At 35.9% G+C, this 20939-nt stretch overlaps 2 protein-coding genes and 1 pseudogene across 2 annotated transcripts; 1 reads left to right on the forward strand and 2 right to left on the reverse strand.

Moving 5' to 3' along the window:
- The first annotated feature begins 4865 nt into the window (after window positions 1-4865).
- On the forward strand, window positions 4866-7415 carry LOC117134006. The gene is made up of 4 exons (XM_033291377.1): window positions 4866-6044; window positions 6115-6658; window positions 6734-6833; window positions 6900-7415. The coding sequence occupies exons 1-4, from the start codon at window positions 5000-5002 to the stop codon at window positions 7125-7127; spliced, it is 1917 nt and encodes a 638-aa protein (XP_033147268.1). The 5' UTR covers window positions 4866-4999; the 3' UTR covers window positions 7128-7415.
- Window positions 7416-10780: 3365 nt separating this feature from the next.
- Window positions 10781-13820, reverse strand: LOC103868963. The gene is made up of 9 exons (XM_009147006.3): window positions 13267-13820; window positions 12903-13170; window positions 12515-12629; window positions 12315-12439; window positions 12112-12193; window positions 11903-12014; window positions 11662-11825; window positions 11473-11593; window positions 10781-11404 (listed from the first exon to the last, which is right to left on the reverse strand). Exons 1-7 carry the CDS (start codon window positions 13396-13398, stop codon window positions 11808-11810), a joined length of 852 nt encoding a protein of 283 aa, XP_009145254.1. The 5' UTR covers window positions 13399-13820; the 3' UTR covers window positions 10781-11404; window positions 11473-11593; window positions 11662-11807.
- Window positions 13821-14055: 235 nt separating this feature from the next.
- Window positions 14056-17060, reverse strand: LOC103869006 (annotated as a pseudogene).
- Window positions 17061-20939: the final 3879 nt, after the last annotated feature.

Raw genomic sequence — 20939 nt, forward strand, 5'->3', positions numbered from 1 at the left:
GACAACTTTAAATTTCCTATTCTTCTTGCTTTGTAGGATGCTAAAATCTGCTGCTTACTTGTCGCACAGTAGTATGAGTTTAACCATTGTCGACCTGCGATTGAAGTTTATGTATGAAGAGAATTATGATTTCATTTTTAGCTATTGTGTTAGACTTACCTGTTCAGCCGTAGACCAATCGTGGCATCCGTATTGATTTCTGGGTAGTACGGATTTATTTTTTGTATTATGAGTATCTGCCCGACAACATCTGCACATTGATTTTGAGTTAAAATAAACATCCATGTTTGTTTAATTAATATTGGGATGACTTACTTACCTGGTAAGTAGGTGGGTGTAGTGGCTAAGCGCAATAGATTTTTGTAATTCTGAGGAGAGAAAGGGTGAACTGAAAATATTGGACCGACGTCTATAACTTTTGATGCTATTGTCTTTTGGTCAATCTGAATGTAATACGGCAGTTGGGTGAGTTTTCGATGTCGTGAATTATGTATGACAGAAAACCCTGAAAACTCATATATGTCTCCCTCGATCATATTTTTTGGGTCATTTGGCTGAATGTTTCCGGTGAGCCGACCATCTAATAGTTGTCCCTGAAAGTGAACAAATTATGTTGTGCCGAACCATTTAAGTAAATAGTGAGTAGTTTAAATCAAATATGTTGGATTGAGAAATACATATATATGTATATGCTAAAGTTTTAATTAAAGGCTTACGTGGTGGTCATAGCACATGAAGCCGATGCAAAGTTGAGTATTATTTGTTTGGTGTTTTCTGATGTCCCAAACACTTCTTATACATACCGTGATAGGGCGCACTGAAATCCCTTCCTGAAGTTTGTGGATTCTTTGAGGAATATGTTGTATATAAGATTTCACTATAAATTACAAAAGAAACTATAAATTATAATAAGATACATGTATTTCCAACTATAATTATTACACACAGGGATATATTTTCAAAATTAACCCAGAAAAATAGGTGTACCATGCATATATGTAGTTGTCTATAATATTTTATAATTACAGCAAAAAAAATATAAATAATATTTTACAGATATGATCTTGAGATTAGAAACAAATTAATTTTTCTTTTTAATAAAAAACTAAAATTAGTATATTGAGTTTTTTTGTTTCTAAAAAATAGTTAGTTAACCCTATATATAAGACAAATAATAATATAAGAAAAAATATAATTATATCTTAATTATATAATTATTTGTTTTAAAATAATCACATTGTAACTGCATATATTAAGAGATATAACATGTTTAAAATAAAATTTAACAACAAATATCTCTACATATCAACAAAGGAAAAATAAATTATTAATTCAATATATAATTTAATTTTTAAAAAAAAATTATTCATATGTTTGAGACTTTACTTAAAATTAAAAAAAATTTAATTTAATATATTATTATATTAATTTGGTAATTTGGAATCAGACACTGTAATTTGGTATTAGGATCTTTTTACTTATTAAATGAAACATTTTCGTCATTTACATTAATGTGGTTTATTTTTGTGACTAAAACTTGAGAATGATCTATTAGGAGAATTACCCCTACTTTAATTAGAAATGTGATTTTAGATATGTTATAATATTGGGATTGAAGTTTAAAATGTTACTAATAAAAATAATATTAATAAATTGAAAATAAAAAAATTAAAAAAGTTTCAAAAATTATTTTCGAATTACAAACAGAAAATTTGGAAAAAATAATTAGAAACAACAAATTTGGCAAAAAAATTTAAAAAAGTTCGAATTAGCAAACACATGATAAAAAATATAAAAAAATATTTATTTTTATTTTATTTTTATTCATTTTTATCATATATTTCTCTGAATTCAACAATAATATTTTTATTTTAAATATATTAAAATTATGATTAATTTTCTTATTTGCATTTATGTTGGTTGTTGTCATAGATATAGATATGTAAATATATTACAGTAAAGATCAAAGAGGTAAGATGATGACCAAAATGTTTCGTTAAAGAGGTAAATATACATTTATACCTCTATGGCTAACTAATCCAAACCTTAGGGTATAGAGGTAAGGATGGGGAATTGGGACTGAAGTTTAAAATTTTATTAAATAAAAATAATACTAATAAATTAAACATAAAAAATTTAAAAATAGTTACAAAAGTATTTTCGAAAATACACTCTTTTGCACTGTAAAGATAAATTATAGTTCATATGGTAGAATAACGATTTGCCATTTTTTTCCATATCATTCTAAATACAGTTTAAATGTGTATATTGTTATCTTGAGCCTTGAACAAAAAAAAATCTGAAACCGCATAAAAAGAAAAACAAACCAATTGTTGGACCCTTGAAATTTTTATTATTTTTCACAGAGAAACATGAAGAAGATTATATATTTACCTGCATATTCTATGGGCTGGTCAGAGAGTGGGCTATCCATTCTGTTGAGTCGGCGATCCTCGCAACCAACCTATTACCAATTAGGTATATGTATTAGGTTTACTTTGAAAATGTGTACGTTCTTCGACGTATCCAAATAATAATGGGTTTTTTTTTGGCGAGATGGATTGTTTGAGTTTTTACTTCATACGCAAAACAATGATGAGTTTTTGGGAGAGCTTGATTAAACATAAGCTAACTATGTTTTTTTAATTTCCACCACTAAAAACACAGCAGAGCTTTATAAGATTTCATCAAAATCACTACACTCTGGTTAAACCAATCATCTCAGAAGGTTAATGAATGACCAAAACAGAGTAAGACCAAGCTTTTCATATTTTAAAAAGAGAGCAAAATCGAATGAAACTCAAAGCTTCACCATATAGATTAAGAGGAGAACATGGTAAATTAATCAAAAGCCATATATTACTGTGAAACCAACACTATAAGAAAACGTAGCAGTAACAACGGCGTTTTACGAGGAAATAATTTCCTCGTAAATTTACATACGCTTTACAACGCAATTACGACGAGACATAACTTCGTCGTAAACTCCATGGTAATTTACGACGAAACGTTTTCGTCGTAAAGTCAATGTAAGTTTACGACGAAAGTACGTGGAATGCGAAATAGTTGTAAACGTTACATCGACATTACGACGAATCGTGTTACCGTTATATAAAGGTGAAAACGTGTATTCAATGTGCTTTAACTTACCTAAATTCGTTGTAAACGCGTTGTAAATTTTCTATGTAAAATCCATGTAAAACTTACCATATTTCTCTATATATATGTCATTTCCCACAACTCTCTTCCTCACAACACACAACTCTCTTCCTCACAACACACAACTCCTCATTCAGCCACCAATTACTATTTCGAAGATAACGATAACGAACATGAGTCATTCGTCTGTCTGCCAATTCAGTGGAGCGACAAGGAGAAAATGGAGGGAAGTGCAGTTGGTTTATACTTGAGTGGAACCTCCGATCATCGTCAAAGGTTCCTCTCAAGTACAAACCAGCTGCACTTCCGTCCACTTTCTCCTTGTCGTTCCACTGAATTGGCAGACAGACGAACGACACAGGTTCCTTATCGTTGTCTTAGAAATAGTAAATGGTGGGTTAACAACGCAATTACGACGAAACCAACGAAACCAAATTTCGTCGTAAACCCATGTAATATTACGACGTAAGTACGTCGAAAAGAAAACTTTACATCGATATTACAACGAATCATGTTACCGTTATATTTAGGTGAAAAACTTATCGAAGTTCGTTGTAAAGTCGTTGTAAAAAAACTATGTAAAATCCATGTAAAAGTTTCCTTGTAAAATCGTTGTTATATTTCAACTACCCAACTCGAAAATTTCTCTATATATATGTCATTTCCCACAACTCTCTTCCTCACAACACACAACTCTCTTCCTCACAAGACCCAAACGGAAAAAAAAAATTTAAAAAAAAAAAAAGAAAAAATGGTCGGTGGCGGTAGTATTTACGAGTTACGAAGTTGGATGTATTTGCACAAAGATTCCGACGGGAGAGTGACGAATGCATTTCTGAACGGGCTAGAGACATTCATGCACCAGGCGGGCTGTACACCGATCACGCAGGAAAGCGGTAAGATGTTCTGCCCCTGTTCAAAATGCAAGAATTCAAAATTTGCACGTAGTGAAACTGTATGGAATCATTTAGTAAACAGAGGATTTACACCACAGTACTACATTTGGTATCAACATGGAGAGGGTTATGGGGGAAATGAAGCTAGTAGTAGTAATGCTAATTTTGAGGATGCTCATCATAATGAAGAACTGAATCATGTGCATAATGAACATAATTATCATCAAGAGGAGCAGATGGTAGATCATGATAGGGTTCAAGATATGATTAGTGATGCATTTTTAGAAACAACTACAACAATAGCAGATGGAACTGGAAATGTAGAAGAACCTAATTTGGATGCAAAAAGGTTTTATGAAATGCTAGATGCTGCAAATCAACCAATCTACACTGGTTGTAGAGAAGGTCTCTCTAAATTGTCTCTAGCAGCTAGGATGATGAATATTAAAACGGATCATAATTTACCTGAGAATTGCATGGATGCATGGGCGGAGTTGTTTAAAGAGTATTTGCCAGAAGACAACGTGTCTGCTGAATCTTATTATGAGATTCAGAAATTGGTTTATAGTCTTGGGTTACCCTCGGAGATGATTGATGTTTGCATCGACAACTGCATGATCTACTGGAAGGAAGATGACAAGTTAGAAGAGTGTCGATTCTGCAAAAAACCACGATTCAAACCGCAAGGCCGTGGGAGGAATAGGGTACCGTACCAAAGGATGTGGTACCTACCAATTACAGACAGATTGAAAAGATTATATCAATCTGAGAGGACTGCTGCGTCGATGAGGTGGCATGCCGAACATGTCCAGAGAGATGGTGAGGTTGCACATCCATCAGACGCAAGAGCGTGGAAACATTTCAACAAGGTACACGGAGATTTTGCTACAAATATTCGGAATGTCTATCTTGGGTTATGCACCGATGGATTTAGTCCATTTGGAATGTCTGGTAGACAATATTCTTTGTGGCCAGTCATTCTTACGCCGTATAATTTACCGCCGGATATGTGCATGGAACAAGAATTTCTATTTTTGACCATATTAATCCCAGGGCCGAAGCATCCAAAACGGTCTCTTGATGTTTTTCTTCAACCGTTGATAGAAGAGCTAAAGCAATTGTGGTCAGAAGGGGTGAGGACGTACGATTGTTCCTTGAAAAACAATTTTACGATGCGAGCAGTTCTGATGTGGACGATAAGTGATTTTCCTGCTTATGGGATGTTGTCTGGCTGGACAACACATGGAAGATTATCTTGTCCGTATTGTCTTGGATCCACGGATGCTTTTCAACTGAAGAATGGTAGGAAGAGTTGTTGGTTTGATTGTCATCGTCGGTTTCTTCCACTTGCCCATCCGTACAGAAGAAATAAGACATTGTTTCGACACAAAAAAATTGTCAGAGACAGTCCTCCTCCATATCTCACCGGCCAGCAGATCGAAGCGGACATTGATTATTACGGAGCTCAGGAAACAGTTAAGGTTGGAGGAAATTGGCATGTTCCTGGAAATATGCCTGATGGGTATGGTGTATCTCACAATTGGCATAAGAAGAGTATATTTTGGGAGCTACCCTATTGGAAGGATCTTCTCTTACGCCACAATCTGGATGTCATGCATATCGAGAAAAACTTTTTTGAGAACATCATGAATACATTACTTAACGTCCCTGGGAAGACAAAAGATAACAAAAAGTCAAGGATGGACTTACCTGATATTTGCTCAAGAAGTGAGTTACATATCAAGAGCAATGGAAACGTTCCTGTTCCCATCTTCCGGTTGTCATCAGCAGCCAAAACAACCTTGTTTGACTGGGTTGCATCGGAAGTTAAGTTTCCTGATGGTTATGTTTCAAATATGTCAAGATGTATTGAACGAGGTCAAAAGTTCTCCGGAATGAAAAGTCATGATTGTCATGTGTTTATGCAACGACTGCTTCCATTTGCTTTTGCCGAGCTCCTTCCAGCAAATGTCCACGAAGCACTTGCAGGTAATTATAAATTTATATATATACATATGTTACGAAATGTTATTAATTTGATTCCTTTTAAAATATACAGCCATCGGAGCATTTTTCAGAGATCTTAGCACACGTACGTTCAAAGAAGAAGTCATCGAACAACTTCATCAGAACATTCCGATCATATTGTGCAACCTGGAGAAGATATTTCCTCCTTCATTTTTTGACGTCATGGAGCATCTAGTTGTCCACCTACCGTATGAAGCATTGCTTCGTGGACCTGTTCACAACGGATGGATGTATCCGTATGAGCGACAGATGAAACATTTGAAGGGGAAAGCAAGAAATCTTGCAAAGGTAGAAGGTTCAATAGTTGCAGGGAGTTTGACAGCCGAAACATCTAACTTCACATCATACTACTTTGCTCCAACTGTTCGTACGAGAAAAAGAGTTCCTAGGAGATATGATGATGGTGGAGTACCGACATCATATCCAATTGATGGTGTTCCTGACATTTTCTGCGAAATTGGACGGTTTGGTGGTAAAACGAAAGAAGTATGGTGGTCATGTGAAGAAGATAAACATAGTGCCCACACTTATATTCTGCTCAACTGCGAGGATGCAATGACCCGTTACTTTGAAAGGTAAATATTTTTGTGAATGTTAATTATATGAATTAAATTAATTATGTATGATTTGATTATTTGTTCAATTTGCAGGATGTTTGTATCTCAAGTTGAAGAAGCAATACCAGGAATATCTGCAACTGATGTGGATACACGTAAAGATAAGCACTTTGTCAAGTGGTTAAAATCACAGGTAATATATCTCATACTATTATATTAATTAAGTAAGTGTTTAAGAATATATATATGTTTTTTGCAGGTTGATTATGACGATCCTTATTATCCCGTATGGTTTCACGAATTGGTTCAAGGTCCAGTTGCAAAGGTCACCACATCACCTATGTATTTCACACGAGGATTTACCTTTCACACATACGAGTATGGGAGACATCGGGCAACGAGTAACTACGGAATATGTGTGAAAGGTGAAACAGACTTTTACGGGATATTGCAGGAGATTATTGAAGTGGAATTTCCGGGTTATTGAAGCTAAAATGCGTCCTCTTCAAATGTGAATGGTTCGATCCTGTTGTGAACCGAGGGATTCGGTATAACAAATTTGGTGTTGTGGATGTCAATTTTGGGAGAAGATACAACAAATTTGAGCCTTTCATTTTAGCTTCACAAGCCGAGCAAGTTAGCTTCCTTCCTTATCCTCGGCTTCGAACTTCCGGGATAAACTGGGTAACTGCTATCAAAGTTACACCTCGTGGACGCATTGTCGTTGGAGAAGAACCGCCCTTGCAAGAAGAAGACGCTATCACTAAAGTTGAGGTACCAGAACAACCAACTGATGAAATCCTTTTGATCGACCCGCAAAACTTTCAATATGAAGATATTCCCGATGATGCGACAAATGAAGCACGTGAAGACGAGTTCGAGAGAAGCGACGATGATGATTGTAATGATAGTGATGAGAACGAAAACGATTTAGAGTGATGTAATAGTGATGAGAACGAAAACGATTTAGAGTGATGTAATATATGTATCAAATGTTGGATATCTCTATTGTAACATTTTCTAAAAGAAAGAGTAAGAAGTAGTATGAAATAAGATATGATGTTAGATGATATGTGACTTTGAGGTTTAGGGATTTCATTCTCGGTGTTTAGGGTTAAGCGTCGTAATTTCGTCGTAAATGGAAAAACGCGGGCCTGGTAATTTCGTCGTAAACGAAAAACACGGGCCTGGTAATTTCGTCGTAAATGAAAAAACGCGGGCCTGGTAAATTCGTCGTAAATGGAAAAACGCGGGCCTGGTAAATTCGTCGTAAAATTACGTCGCTTTTACGACGAATCCTAATCTATATAAGGAGACGCCGAGAGCGAGGCTGCCTCGCTCATTCCTCCCAAATTCCTTTGCTCTCTCTAAGGTAAACTCTCTCTTCTCTCTTTTTTTTTTTTTAAATTAGTTTAGGTGATTAGTTAGGTAACGGAATTAGTTTAGGTGATTAGTTAGGTAATTAGTTTAGGTGATTAGTTAGGTAACGGAATAATATTTTTATTATGTCGTAATTGATTAAATTTATTTTAGTTTTTTTAGATGGCTCCTAGAAGAAAATCCAGAGCACCTAGCTATAGAGATTTGTTTGGCGACGATGGTTCCGGTACATCTTCTTCCGGTCCATCGTCTTCCGGTCCATCATCCTCCACCGCAGTTCCAGACTCTCAGCCTTCTCAGAGAGTTGCTTGGAGTCCTCCTCCACCGCAGATGCCTCCACCGCAAATGCCTCCACCGCATATGCCTCCACCTCCTCCTCCAGCGGCTGCACCTGAGCCTGTCCCAGAAGGTGCAGTTCATCCGGATTTGCGTGTGCCTTCATATGCCCCATTCGCGAGATATACGGTAGAGGATTTGCTTGCCCAGCCTGGACGGGAGGGTTTGGATGTTCTAGACCCCGATAGACCCCGAGGAACTTATTGGTAAGTTATTAATTTTTATTACATTAAAATTTAAATTATTTTTATTTTTTAACGGTTAAATTGTTTTCCTTTCAGGTTTGGGGCTAACAACCGTGTTGGCCGGAGCGTTTCGAAAACGATTAAGGGTTACTACGACGGGGCATATCCGAACTGGAGCAAGACTCCAAATCACGTTAAGATCACTTGGTTTAAAATGTTTGCGGTAAGATTTTTAAATTTAATTAAATTTTCACTTTTAAATATGTATATATTTTTTAAATATTATTATTAATTGTAATTTTTCAAATTTTTTGTGTTTCAGCAAAAGTGGCATTGGTCTTTGGGAATCACCGAGATGGTGAAGGCGGAATTCGTTGCAAAAGCAAAGATCCGCCTCTGCAACACAGTCTCCGATTGGAAGGACAAGTGGGAGCTCGACGGGTATGAGGGAAAGCCCACTGAGCTCACGAAGGATGTGTGGGATGGCCTCATCGCCTACTGGAAGCACCCCTCTTCGATCAAAAAGGCCAATTCGTGCTCGGCTTCTCGAAGAACGAAGGATAAAGATGGTAATTTGCCCATGCTTCACAGAACCGGCCAAAAACCACATGCAGGCATCCGTCTAGAAGTTGTAAGTTTTGTTTTTAAATATTTATTTTAAAATATTCAATTAATATAATTTTTAATATTTTTTTTTGTAGTTGGAGAAGACGGGAGTCTTACCATCTCTGTCTGACCTATTCAAGATGACTCACGCCACATCCGACGGAGTTTTTGTGGATCCTGCATCTGAGAAACTCGCTCAAGCAGTGGCTACTCGGATTGAAGAACGGGAGACGCAACTAACTCAGGAGTCTCCCGATGGATTACCCGTCACATTGTCCACCGAAGAAGCCGACAGAATCTTCGAAGAGGTAGTACAACTAAAAATTTTTGTTTACATTATTTTTAATAACTATATTAATATATGTTTTAATTTTATAGCTGGCTCCTAGAAAGAAGGGACGAATAGTCGGTATAGGCTCTGTTAACCAAGTTGCAAGGGCAACTTCGTCATACACTTCGAGACGGGATGAAGAGACTTCTCAGATGAAAGCTCGAATGGATAGCCAGCAGGTTCGTTTAGACTCTCTTGAGGATTTGCTAGACGTGATGGCCGTGGGAAACCCGGTTATGCAGAGAATGTTGAGTCAGAGACGAGCCGCTCTTGGGTTGCCAGTACGAGATCCCCAAGAGTCCGATCCAACCCGTCAACAGCCGAGCAACCCCACCGACTACTTCGATGATATGTAGTTTTTTTAATATTTTGGTTTGTATTATGAATTTAAATATTATGACTTTTAAATGCTTTTTTATAAATGTTTTTTATTTTCATATTTCGTTTTAAAATTAAAATTATTTAAAATTCAGAATTTTAAATAAATTCAAATTTATATATATATATATATTTGAGGTTAAAAATAATATTCAAAATATATTATAAAACGAAACGTCGATGTAGGCTCGACGTAAACATTTACAACTGATTACCGTCGAAAATAATTACGAGTCTTTTACATCGAAGATTTTACGTGGTCTTTACATCGAAATGTTACGTGGAGTTTACATCGAAACATTTACGAGGGTGTTACAACGAAAATGTTTACGTGTGCTTTACATCGAATCCATTACGTGGAGTTTACCACGAAATTTTACGTGTCGTTTACGACGAATCTCTGCCCTGCGCTTTACGAGGAATATATTTCGTCGTAAACTTAACAAGTCATTTACGACGAAACGTCGGTTACGACGGGCGTTTTACGACGAAACGTGTTTCGCGGTTCATTCGTCGTAACACCCCGTTTACGACGAAGTTACAACGTATATTGCCCTCGTAAAAAATATGTTTTCTTGTAGTGCAATCAACACAAGGCTGAGTAATCTGAGACTGACAAAATATTATTGTATGAGTACCTGTTGTGAGCAGTCGCGAATTGGTGAGAAGCGTTTGTGCAGATGGAGGCATTGAAAATAATAAGGTTAATAGGTTACTTAGGTTGATTGATTTTGTGTTAATAGCAAAAGAATATATCAGACACGTAATTGTAGCTAATTTCCTAAAGTGTAAGAGGCAATATTCTTGTATAAATGTGTAATGTTAGCAATCTTAACCTCACCTTTTCAAATAAATGCTTTGTATCAGGATCAGGCAAACCAGTTTCCATTTGGTAGTATTGCAAATAACTAATAGAGCAGGAAATAATCACCACATGACCCAATTTAAATATCGAAACTAAAAAGATTAAGCATCAGATACATCAATACTAAAATGTTTAACAAAAAGGAGCAGCAAACATAAGAATAACCAAAAATGTTTTAACAAAGATAGTTCACATGCTGCAAAGACAAAGTTTGGATATGAAAGAAACAAAGCACAATAACGTAATAAAGAAAACCAGTACTTAAAACTTATTAGCCACATAAGACCATTACTTAAACTGCAGCGACAAACAATCACTGCATAAGAGGATAGGCTGAGGCTTTATTAGCCACTCTTGGAACGCTTTGCTTCAAGTGATTCAAGATTCTCAGAAGATTTTCTAACCCTATCACCAGCGGAATGCTCAAAGCCTGTAGAAGGACCAGATTCATCACCTACACCCTTCAAAACATCATCGGACACTGCTGGAGTAGTGCCTTCTTCCAAGTGTGCTATAGCAAGTGTAGCTTCTGGTGGAAGTATCTTTGTGACAGTTATGGTTTGAGTCTTGCCTGTTAGGTTATGATCTGAGACTTTGTTAATGAAATTGCGCGTGTGCCCTATCGTATCGAGTAAAGCTTGCGGAACCGGCACGGGATGGTCAGCTCCCAATCCCTCATTTGACTAACATTCAATAAATTAATTTTTAGTTAGACCAATATGGGGCTCAACATAGACAGACTTGAAATTACCTCAAAATATTTGGTAACCAATTCGGATGCATGCTTCCCAGTCAACTCTTTACCAGCATCACCAAGAATGGCAAAAACTGCTTGTTCACTCTTGTCATAAACAGCAATCTTCGTGAGATATCTGCAATGAAAGATGATTAGTTATTATTTCTTGCAAAAAGTAGTTAAAACACTGTCTAAAATACTTACTGAGGAACGCCTGTAACCTCCCTTTTCACACACTTCTTATTGTTGCAAATCAGTGAAGTAGGCCCTTTGATTGCCTTACTATTACACCCACCGCCGGAAATATAATACCAAGAAGAACTCTGGACAACATCATCTATAGTTGCTGTTCACTCAAACCAAGCAACCTACAAAATTGAGAAAAATAAACTTCATAAATACCCAAGCATGTCACAATGAATGATAAAACAGATCAACTTTGTACCTTAGCAGTCTCCTGCTTGATGTAAGAGTATAGTTCCTCTAGTGTTACTGGCTCAGGCTTAGTGACAACCTCTGCCGTAAACTTATTAGCAATGTCCAGGTTCGAGCTCAGCCTGAGGAAATTGAGGAACACAAAAATATGTTAGAGAGTCGCATGAAATGACAAAGCAGAATCTGTATTAAAAATGATTTGACTACAGAAATGCCTACCATGCAAGATAATCCTTGGTAGGCTGGACATCAGTATCCATAAACACTCTAGATGATGCCATAGAAGCAAGGGCAAGGGTTCCTGATCATAACAAATAAATTGATTATCAAAAAAAAAATTAAAGGAAGAAAGCTATACACTTGCAACGATTATTTCCAAATGATCACATATTGTAATGAAATATTTTAAGTAATATGCTAACCTCCAAGATGTTTAGGGTTTACTGTGGTGACCAAAAGAACGGTTGGAGTCCGTCCATACGATATGAACTTCTGGCAGAACTCGGATGCAGCATTGTCCCATAAATAGAGCTTCATCACTGGTTCGCTGTGTATGGATAAAAAACATTTGTTAAAAATAGCGCACAGAGATTACGGCTAAAAAATAAGCAAACAAACTTACTCATGTGTTTGTACATGAACACACAGATGCCGCTTCTCTGCTATGTCAACTTCATCAAGGGCAGTGTGGTCAGTGATAGTCTGCCCATTCACCAGTTTCATGTGGCCAACATAATCTGAAATAGAATATATAAAGGTCTCAGATATCACACTTATACAACTAATATCATTTCAAACGTGTATAGAAGTTATTCATCAGCTGTTCACAAATCACATATCTACTAAATATGTAACAAAACTCATTGAAATAGTAGTTACTGGAGGTGATTATTATTCTAATCAAAATATAAATATGTAACAAAACGCATCGAAATAGTAGTTACTGGAGGTGATTAATTATAACCTAAAGATCTAAGTATGAACACCAAAAAGAAGTCAGCAGAGCTTACCATAAAGATCAACTCTGCGGTCGCAGTTGGCCTGAAACTCCTCGTAGCTATGGAACCTGAACCTGTCTTCGAGAATTGGGACCGGATGGTTCTCGAGAACTTTCAAATCAGAGTTCCAAGAGAACGAAATGGTGGCCCTATGATCAGCAACCCAAAACTGGACTTTGCTTCTGGATCCGAAGAAGTTACTCAGTTTATAAACAGAACCTGATGTCAGCTTATACATCCCAACCCGTCCTGCTGTAATAAAACCTTGGATGACAGTTCCCTATAAATCATTTGGAATTGACATTATCAGAAATACCATCTCAATCAATCAATTTTAAAACATTAGAAATTAATAAAGAACAATTTTTAGAAGAACCTCTTCGTCAATAAGAAGCATCTCCTGTCCGATGAGTTCTTTCGTGTTTGGATTTCGAGCCTCCAAAAAGTGAATCAGACGAAACCTCAGCTCGGCTTCGTGTGGGCCGAATGAAACATCTCTGAAGAACATCGATTGGTCGCCATGCGCGGAGGAGAGACCAACAGCAGAACAGCAGATTTTTGCTTCTTCGGAATGTCAGATGAAACAGCACTCTTGCCGTTAGGTTTCACCGCAATCGCCGAGGCAGCAGTAGACTGTAGAATTGCCTTTGGATTCCATCGAGATAGTTACTTGAGAGAATATTATGGATTTTAATGGAAACATAAACTATGAGAAGAGATTTATAAATAGAGAAACGAACAGGAAGGTGAAAGGAATCCATTGATTAAGTTCAATAAGAGGATTGATTAGATCAGATAGTGGTTAAACGGATCTGGAGAAGAGTAACGAAAGAGGTGGAAGGGGAAAGGCAAGAGAAGAAGAAGCTATGAGAGTCGGTGGAGAGGAAAGAAACAATAGGGTTACGACTTTGGAGAGATGTTGGTGATGGCATGGGCTTGAATATTTTAAAAAGCCCAGTAAATCAGATTGGTTTTTATGACTCAAACACATCGTATTTCTCGGATGAAAATACACAAAAACGATGGTGACATGGAGTAACCAAGCTGTGGGATTGGCTGTAATAAACTGTCCTACGTGGACACCTTAGAATGCCATGATATCGGGCTTTTAGTAGTACTAGATCGTTTTTCCGCGCTACGCGCGGATAATAAACTTTTTTTTTTTATATTTTGTCACATGTAAATTATCATCTTAGTTTTAGATTAATTGTGTTTCCCTTGATTGGGAGTCCATTTCTTTCTATCTACGGCATCTACTGATGTCTTTCGCTGCTTTCTTACGCTTTCCTTTCGTATGTTGTTTCTTTTAGCCTTTCTTGACTAATTTGGTTGACTTAAGTTTTAATGGAATCTTCCAAAACAAAAAAAAAATAATTGTGTTTATTTGATCAATTGCAACTTACTATTTTTACTTTCATGGTAAATCTTTTGTATAAATGAGAAAATTTAGTTTTAAAATTTTATTTATCATTTTAAAATTTTATTTATATTAATCTCAAATAAGTTTCGATTATATGAAATGAAAAAGAGTAACCTGACTATCACAGTAAAATTAGGAAGATAGTTTGAATAACTTTTCTTTTATTATGTTTGGCAAACTTTACTTCTGTATAAGATTTGAAACATTTTAGGGATCAAAATTTCATATAGGTAAACACATTAGAACAAATAAAATTTGTTCAATAATGCATCTGCATTTATCATTATTGTTTAACGTAAATTTTACAAAATTGATGATTAATAACTGTTTTAGAACTGAAACCGTTTAAAATTTGTCTATGCATTATTAAATAGTAATGCATAGACAATAATTTCCCATAAAATAAAACAACAAAATCAATAGGAAAAACAATCTCATAACAAACAATGATTTCACATTATTATATATTTTAGTTGCCTTATGGTTGAAAAACCATGTGGGATTAGTATAATCGTGTTGAAGAGAGTGTCAATATTTTTTAACCATAGGTTGTGTCAATGCTTATTAAGAAGCGACCGCCAAGTAAGAGTTATTTACCTATTTGTTATTTGTGTTAAACTATCTATTGTAAGCTACGTTTGTTTGATTTTGTTAATCATATGTGTGATTTGTTGCCGTGGAAAATTAGGATGTCTTTTTTGTTATGTTTGTGTTTTTGTAGTAATAACTTGTCTGTCAAGCAATCTTTAGTTTTTTTTTATTGTACTTGTTGCAGAGATATGCTTTCAGTATCATTTTCGAGAATATGTTTTGTTAGTTTATTATATATTATTGTATATATGGTAAATATTAGTTGTTTTTAATATTTAATTTGTTATCTTTGATGATGTTTCTGTATTCTATATCATTGTATATATGGTAAATATTAGTTGTTTTTAATATTTAATTTGTTATCTTTGATGATGTTTTTCACTTAAGCTTCCAATAGCTAAGTAGGCAACTTATGCAAAAGGAGATATAATTATTGAAACAGAAAAATTTGAAGCAGAGCTTAGCAAACTAAAAATCATGGAAAATGTTAATCATGCGTCGTGAAGATCCGCAGCAATAGTCTTAATCAGTTGTCTTGGTCTTCTTCTTGATCATGGCATCAAACCCAGCAGCTCCACCTCCACATCAGCCAAGCACAACTTGTTCTCTGCTGTTTCTTCCCGGAGCCCTCCTCTTCCACCCTCTAGTACAGTTACATTCCAGTAATAATTTGTGGGTTAGCAACTGAAGTTATTGGTAAAGAAGAAGTCATTGTCGTGACATGTTCCCAATTTGCCTATTACTGGTTTCTCCGAGGATTATCTGACGCTTTTGTTACTCTAGGCAATGTAGAAGTTGCTACAACTCTCTCACAAACTCTATCGCTCCACCTATGATCAAAGCTTGATATCAATGTTATATACATACATATTAAAAAATGTTTTAAGATATATGAATACAAAAAGAAGTATATGCGTTATTATGATGCCCTTTGAACGTAGGATCCAGGCATAAGAGACCTGAGGACACGAAGATGCTCGTTCATTTTCTTCATACGGTTCCTTTAACTACTGCGATATAAGTCGTTCGTTGGCTTTCTACTTCTTCACTTGTCTTGCCGGTTCTTGTTCTCTTCCTCTTGCTCTTCAACTCCTTTGTCAAATCATTCTTGTTCTCTCTATTTCCTTCTTCTCCTCCAGTAAAACGGAGTTGTTGTCGTTTTCATCGTCTTGATTCTCCTTTTCTTCAAGAAACACGTTGACTATGTTTCCTTCACATTCACCTCCTGCTTGAGACATGAGATTATGGGTTTGGTTATGATCCTCTATCTTATCAGTTAAGACTGGTAACTTCAAGAAATAAACTGGGTCCATCCAGGTTTCTTGATCATCTTGGTTACTGGTCTGGTTCAACGCCACTTTCGGACCAAAGTCCGCAAACTGCATCACGCCTGCGAGGCTAGGTGTTGCTCCAAATCCTGACGAAGACAGTTGATGCTGCTGCTGCATCGTTTGCTTTTGTTGTTCAATGCTTCTTCTGGACATATAGTATATCACATCGGAGTTGTTATCGTCGTTAACACTTGAGAATTCACCTAAGAAGTTCGGTTCCTGAAAGAAACCGGAGTATTTCTGAATATATATAGGTGAAATAATTATTAAAATATAGAGAGAACTTACAAACCGAGTTACCTTTATCCACGGCTTCGTACTTGATTATAAAGCTTCTGGCTGATAACAACAATCCATGAACTTCACAGTGACTTTGACTCAATTTTTCACCCTGCAAGTTGATTCCATGGTTTCTTACTAATGTACTACACCCAGAGTAAAAGACAGAATTTTGGTTGTGACCAAGACAAATACCCGATCTGCTCCTCTCTTTGCATTCCCCACTCGAGCTTCCCGTTAGGCGATCCCCACTCCGAGACATTCAAAGAAGCTATCTACAACTGGTTTAAAACCCAAAATGCGTCTAGCAAACGCCGAGGATCTCACGTTCATCACCGCAGCTGCCATAGCCGCTGAAGATTTGAACCCGTGTGGAGGCGGTTGCCTCACAGGGGAAGAAGAGTAATGGTTACTAATTGGAGACTGAAGTTATATCACAGAAGAAGAATCATAAGCACCACGACAAAGCCTTAGCTCCATATCCATATCCATATCTCTAGCGCTCAAACTCAACTTCAAATTAGAGAGGAGGACCAAAACATTGGCCATAGCACACAATTTTTGTATTGGTTAGATTAGAACGAATGAGCTGATGTTACAATGAAGTTATAATGTACTAAACACCAAGAAAATCCTGTTAGACATAATCATATTTTTTCTGGCCGAGATACAATTAATCAGAATAAAAGCAAATTTACCCACCACAAAAAGGTCAAGTTTAGAAGGAGAGAGCTGTAGTCAATCTCTTCTCCAGATCATCCACTTCAGTAAATTCCAAGCTGCAATAATATTTGAACAACCAATCAAGAATGAATTTTCTATTCCTCATAAACTTAATAGATCAAAGTAAGTAATTTGAACCGTCATGTCTATTTACATACACGTGCCTCTTTTTATTGACTGTAGTGGGAACGTCATTTTTTGTAGCCATCCTGCGTTTTAGAGATGAAGATACATACCTGTTGAGAAAGAAGCAGGTAAAGTTAGTTTTAAACCATTTGTAATATTTTCTTGACAAATTTTAACTTGACTACTTAAGAAAAGCCAACCTGTGAACTGTAATCTCATCGACCACCTATAAGAACAGCAGAATACTGAGGAATTAGTTAGAGTGAAGAATATTGAGAAAACAAACGAAAGCTGTGTGTGTATCTTGTGACTGAAATTTCAATAATTACCTGATTAGCTAGATCTGTAGTTTTTCCAACTTCTTCTTTGTCTATTGTTTCATCAATTGCCTATGACATCATCTCTATCTATAAACACACAACACACAGTATCCAGTCATAAGTACGTTTCTTAGTGTTTAGACTCTAGACTCTGTTCACTCTTTTGATCTTGTAGTGAACCCTCATGTTATCTCCCTGAGGAGAAGCCAGTTGGATAGATCTGTCACTGCAGAAAGCAATCTTCTTTGATGAGATGAAGAGTAACACTGCGGTTGTGGATAAGTAACATCATAGACTCTAAAGAGCCGCTTGTAGTTCTTCTCTAAGCCTCCCATTTGAATGATCTTAGATCCTAAGAGTAGCTTTCTAACTTGCTTTGATCTCTAGCTCCGTTTGTGTAGCTCCGCTGCAGAAGTTTCCATGTTGGTAAAAAGAATCAATTTTTTCTTGCTTTGTAAGATGTTGACAATCAAGATATTGCTGATCAAAACATGGAAACTTCTTACCTCCAATATTTGTAGTGTTCACTGTGGTTACTAACAGAACAGCAGGATAATGAACCACATATAAGTCTGGAAACTGAAATCATAGATAAAAATGTCTTAAAAATATAACAGATAGATCGAAAGGGAGTAAGAGGATAATGAACCGAAAGCTTTGATGTAAGGTTTATATAAGAGAAAGGAAGAGAGGTCGAAGGATAACATCTCTTATTAAGATAGGTGTAAAGAACAAAACTGAATGAGTGTGGTTGGGTAGCGTTGGATTGCAGAAGTCGGAGCGATGATCTTGAAGGCGAATAGATGGAGACGACTCAGAAGTAGTATATTTAGAAAGAGGCTCGGGCTCGTTAAAAATGGGCCAATCTATTTTGATTAACAAAAGAATGACATGGCAATTTAGAAACATTTGATTGGTTGATTATTTTAAGTGACGTGGACAGTCTAATTGCTTTCCATATCTGGCTTTTAGTATTGTGATTAGTTACCATTGTTAATGAATATTCTTTTATTTGACCAAAAAAAAAATGAATATTCTTTTATTTTATCCAAAAAATTGCAAGGCTAGGCTGACCCATGATTTTCCACCTAAATTTTTTCATAACCGTAAAGAACCATAAATTAGAGCGACTAGTAAGAGATTATACGATATACCAAGTGTCCAAGTGTCTTCAATACTCTCAACGCACTCCGTCGAGTCGAATGAGAGCGTTCAGAGAAAAAAACTCGATGTTCTGTTTCTTAACCCCCATTAATGTTCGAGAAGAGTTAGTTAGTAGAAAGTTCAAGCCCAATATTGTAACCAAGCCCATTAGCTCATTGTATCTAGGGCTGTTGCAAGAGAGGTTCCACATAAATATTGTGTAATGAGAATCCATTGATGGAACCTTGGCTGTCTCTTTGAGCAGCCTCTTTGAAATCCTTTAATGACATCAATCAAACGTTTGTGTTTTTGAAGACAAGTCTAAAGGTTTCCTTTCTCTTTACTTTCTTTGCATATAATAAAGTTTTACAAGCTATTTCTATCTTTCAATAAAGTTCTTATGAGCTCAATCTTTCTAGTTTCATAAATTTTTACATGAGTATGATGATCTAAGTTTCCTCGATGGAAAAGATGACTAAGCTCAAACCACAAATTGTAAATATTAGCCTGCCATGCCAATAGCCTATTGAACGATATGCATTATAATATTTTTAGTTTGAATCTGGATGGTGACAAATGGTACTGACTCAGATTATTGGGTTACATAGTCACACGTTCTGTAGAGCAATTGCATTTAATGATTTATATGTCAGATAAGGTAAACTTCGTCGGAATTCATATCAGTCTAGTTTAAAAATGGACAGAACTTAAGTTCACCCCTTTTAAATTCACCCCACCTTTTAAAACCAATCAAATTTCCACATAGATTATTAATTAAAAAGCATTAAATTAAATAAAAAATAGCTATAAAAAATACAAACGCTAATTTTAACGACGCTAACGCTTCCACATAAACTCTAAACCCTAAACCTTAAATTCTAAACCATATACCCTAAATTCTAAATCCAAATCCAAACCTCTAAACCAAAACCCTATGCCCTAAACCCTAATCTTAGACCCTAAACTCAAACCCTATACTTGAAACCCCAATCCTAAACCCTAAACCCCAATCCTAAACCCTAAACCCAAATCCAAACCCCTAAACCCAAACCCTATACCCTAAACCCTAATCTTAGACCCTAAACCCAAACCCTAAACCCTAATCCTAGACCCTAAACCCAAAAAATAGATTATAAACCTAAATCCTATACCCTAAACTCAAGTCTTAGACCCTAAACCGTAAACCTTAACCCAAACCCTATAGCATCTAAGTTTGGGGTTTGGGTTTAGGGTTTACCGTTTGGGTTTTAGGTCTAGGATTTCGGTTTAGGGTATAGGTTTTGGGTTTAAGATTTAGGGTTTGGGTTTAAGATTTACCGTTTGGACTTGTTGTTAAAGTTTTGGGTTTAGGGTATATAATTTGGGTTTAAGGTTTACGGTTTGGGTTTAGGGTCTAGAACTTGGGTTTAGGATATAGAGTTTAGGTTTATAGTGTATTTTTTAGGTTTAGGGTATATAATTTGGGTTTAGGGTTTATGATTAGGGTTTAGGGTATAGGGTTTGGGTTTAGGGGTTTGAATTTGGGTTTAGAATTTAGGGTATAGAGTTTAGAATTTAAAATTTAGGGTTTAAGATTTCGCTCGAAACGTTAGCGTCGTTAAAATTAGTGTTTTTATTTTTTGTAGCTATTTTTTATTTAGTTTATTGTTTTTTAATTAATAATTTATATGGAAATTTGATTGGTCCTAAAAGGTGGAGTGAATTTAAAGGTTCACCCTAGGGGTGAACCTAAGTTCTGTCCGTTTTCTTATATTTTACGTTGAACCTTATATATATTAACTAGAGCTGGCCCGCCCTACGGGCGGGATTTTTTTTCTTTGTTTTTTTGTTATTTGGGTTTGTATAATTGTTATTTGATCTTGTTGTTGTGCGTGTGTGAAGATGGTGAGTAGGAGGGGTATCTCTACGAAAACGATTTATATTTTGAAGTATGCTAGAGATCGATGGTTTGATTGGAAGATGGATTGTATGTAGGATGACTTATTAACTTTATTCATGGTGGTTGTATCTATACTATAATGTTCGTTTTAAAAAAAAGTTATTTTTTACTCATAATTGGAGGAATTACTTGTTGTTTATATGATTTTGGCCTTGAAGGATTGGTTTGTGTTTTTTT

The sequence above is a fragment of the Brassica rapa genome, chromosome A05 (assembly GCF_000309985.2).
Source record: "Brassica rapa cultivar Chiifu-401-42 chromosome A05, CAAS_Brap_v3.01, whole genome shotgun sequence".
NCBI lineage: Eukaryota > Viridiplantae > Streptophyta > Magnoliopsida > Brassicales > Brassicaceae > Brassica > Brassica rapa.

What these genes read in the sequence shown, in the direction of transcription:
- LOC117134006 (XM_033291377.1), top strand. Translation starts at nt 5,000, where the DNA reads ATGTCTGGTAGACAATATTCTTTGTGGCCAGTCATTCTTACGCCGTAT. An exon ending in TGTCCACGAAGCACTTGCAG is followed by an intron (nt 6,045 to 6,114) that starts GTAATTATAAAT and finishes TAAAATATACAG; the next exon opens with CCATCGGAGCATTTTTCAGA. An exon ending in ATGACCCGTTACTTTGAAAG is followed by an intron (nt 6,659 to 6,733) that starts GTAAATATTTTT and finishes TTCAATTTGCAG; the next exon opens with GATGTTTGTATCTCAAGTTG.
- LOC103868963 (XM_009147006.3), bottom strand. Translation starts at nt 13,398, where the DNA reads ATGTTCTTCAGAGATGTTTCATTCGGCCCACACGAAGCCGAGCTGAGG. An exon ending in TGCTTCTTATTGACGAAGAG is followed by an intron (nt 13,171 to 13,266) that starts GTTCTTCTAAAA and finishes AATGATTTATAG; the next exon opens with GGAACTGTCATCCAAGGTTT. An exon ending in ACCAAGGATTATCTTGCATG is followed by an intron (nt 12,015 to 12,111) that starts GTAGGCATTTCT and finishes CAATTTCCTCAG; the next exon opens with GCTGAGCTCGAACCTGGACA.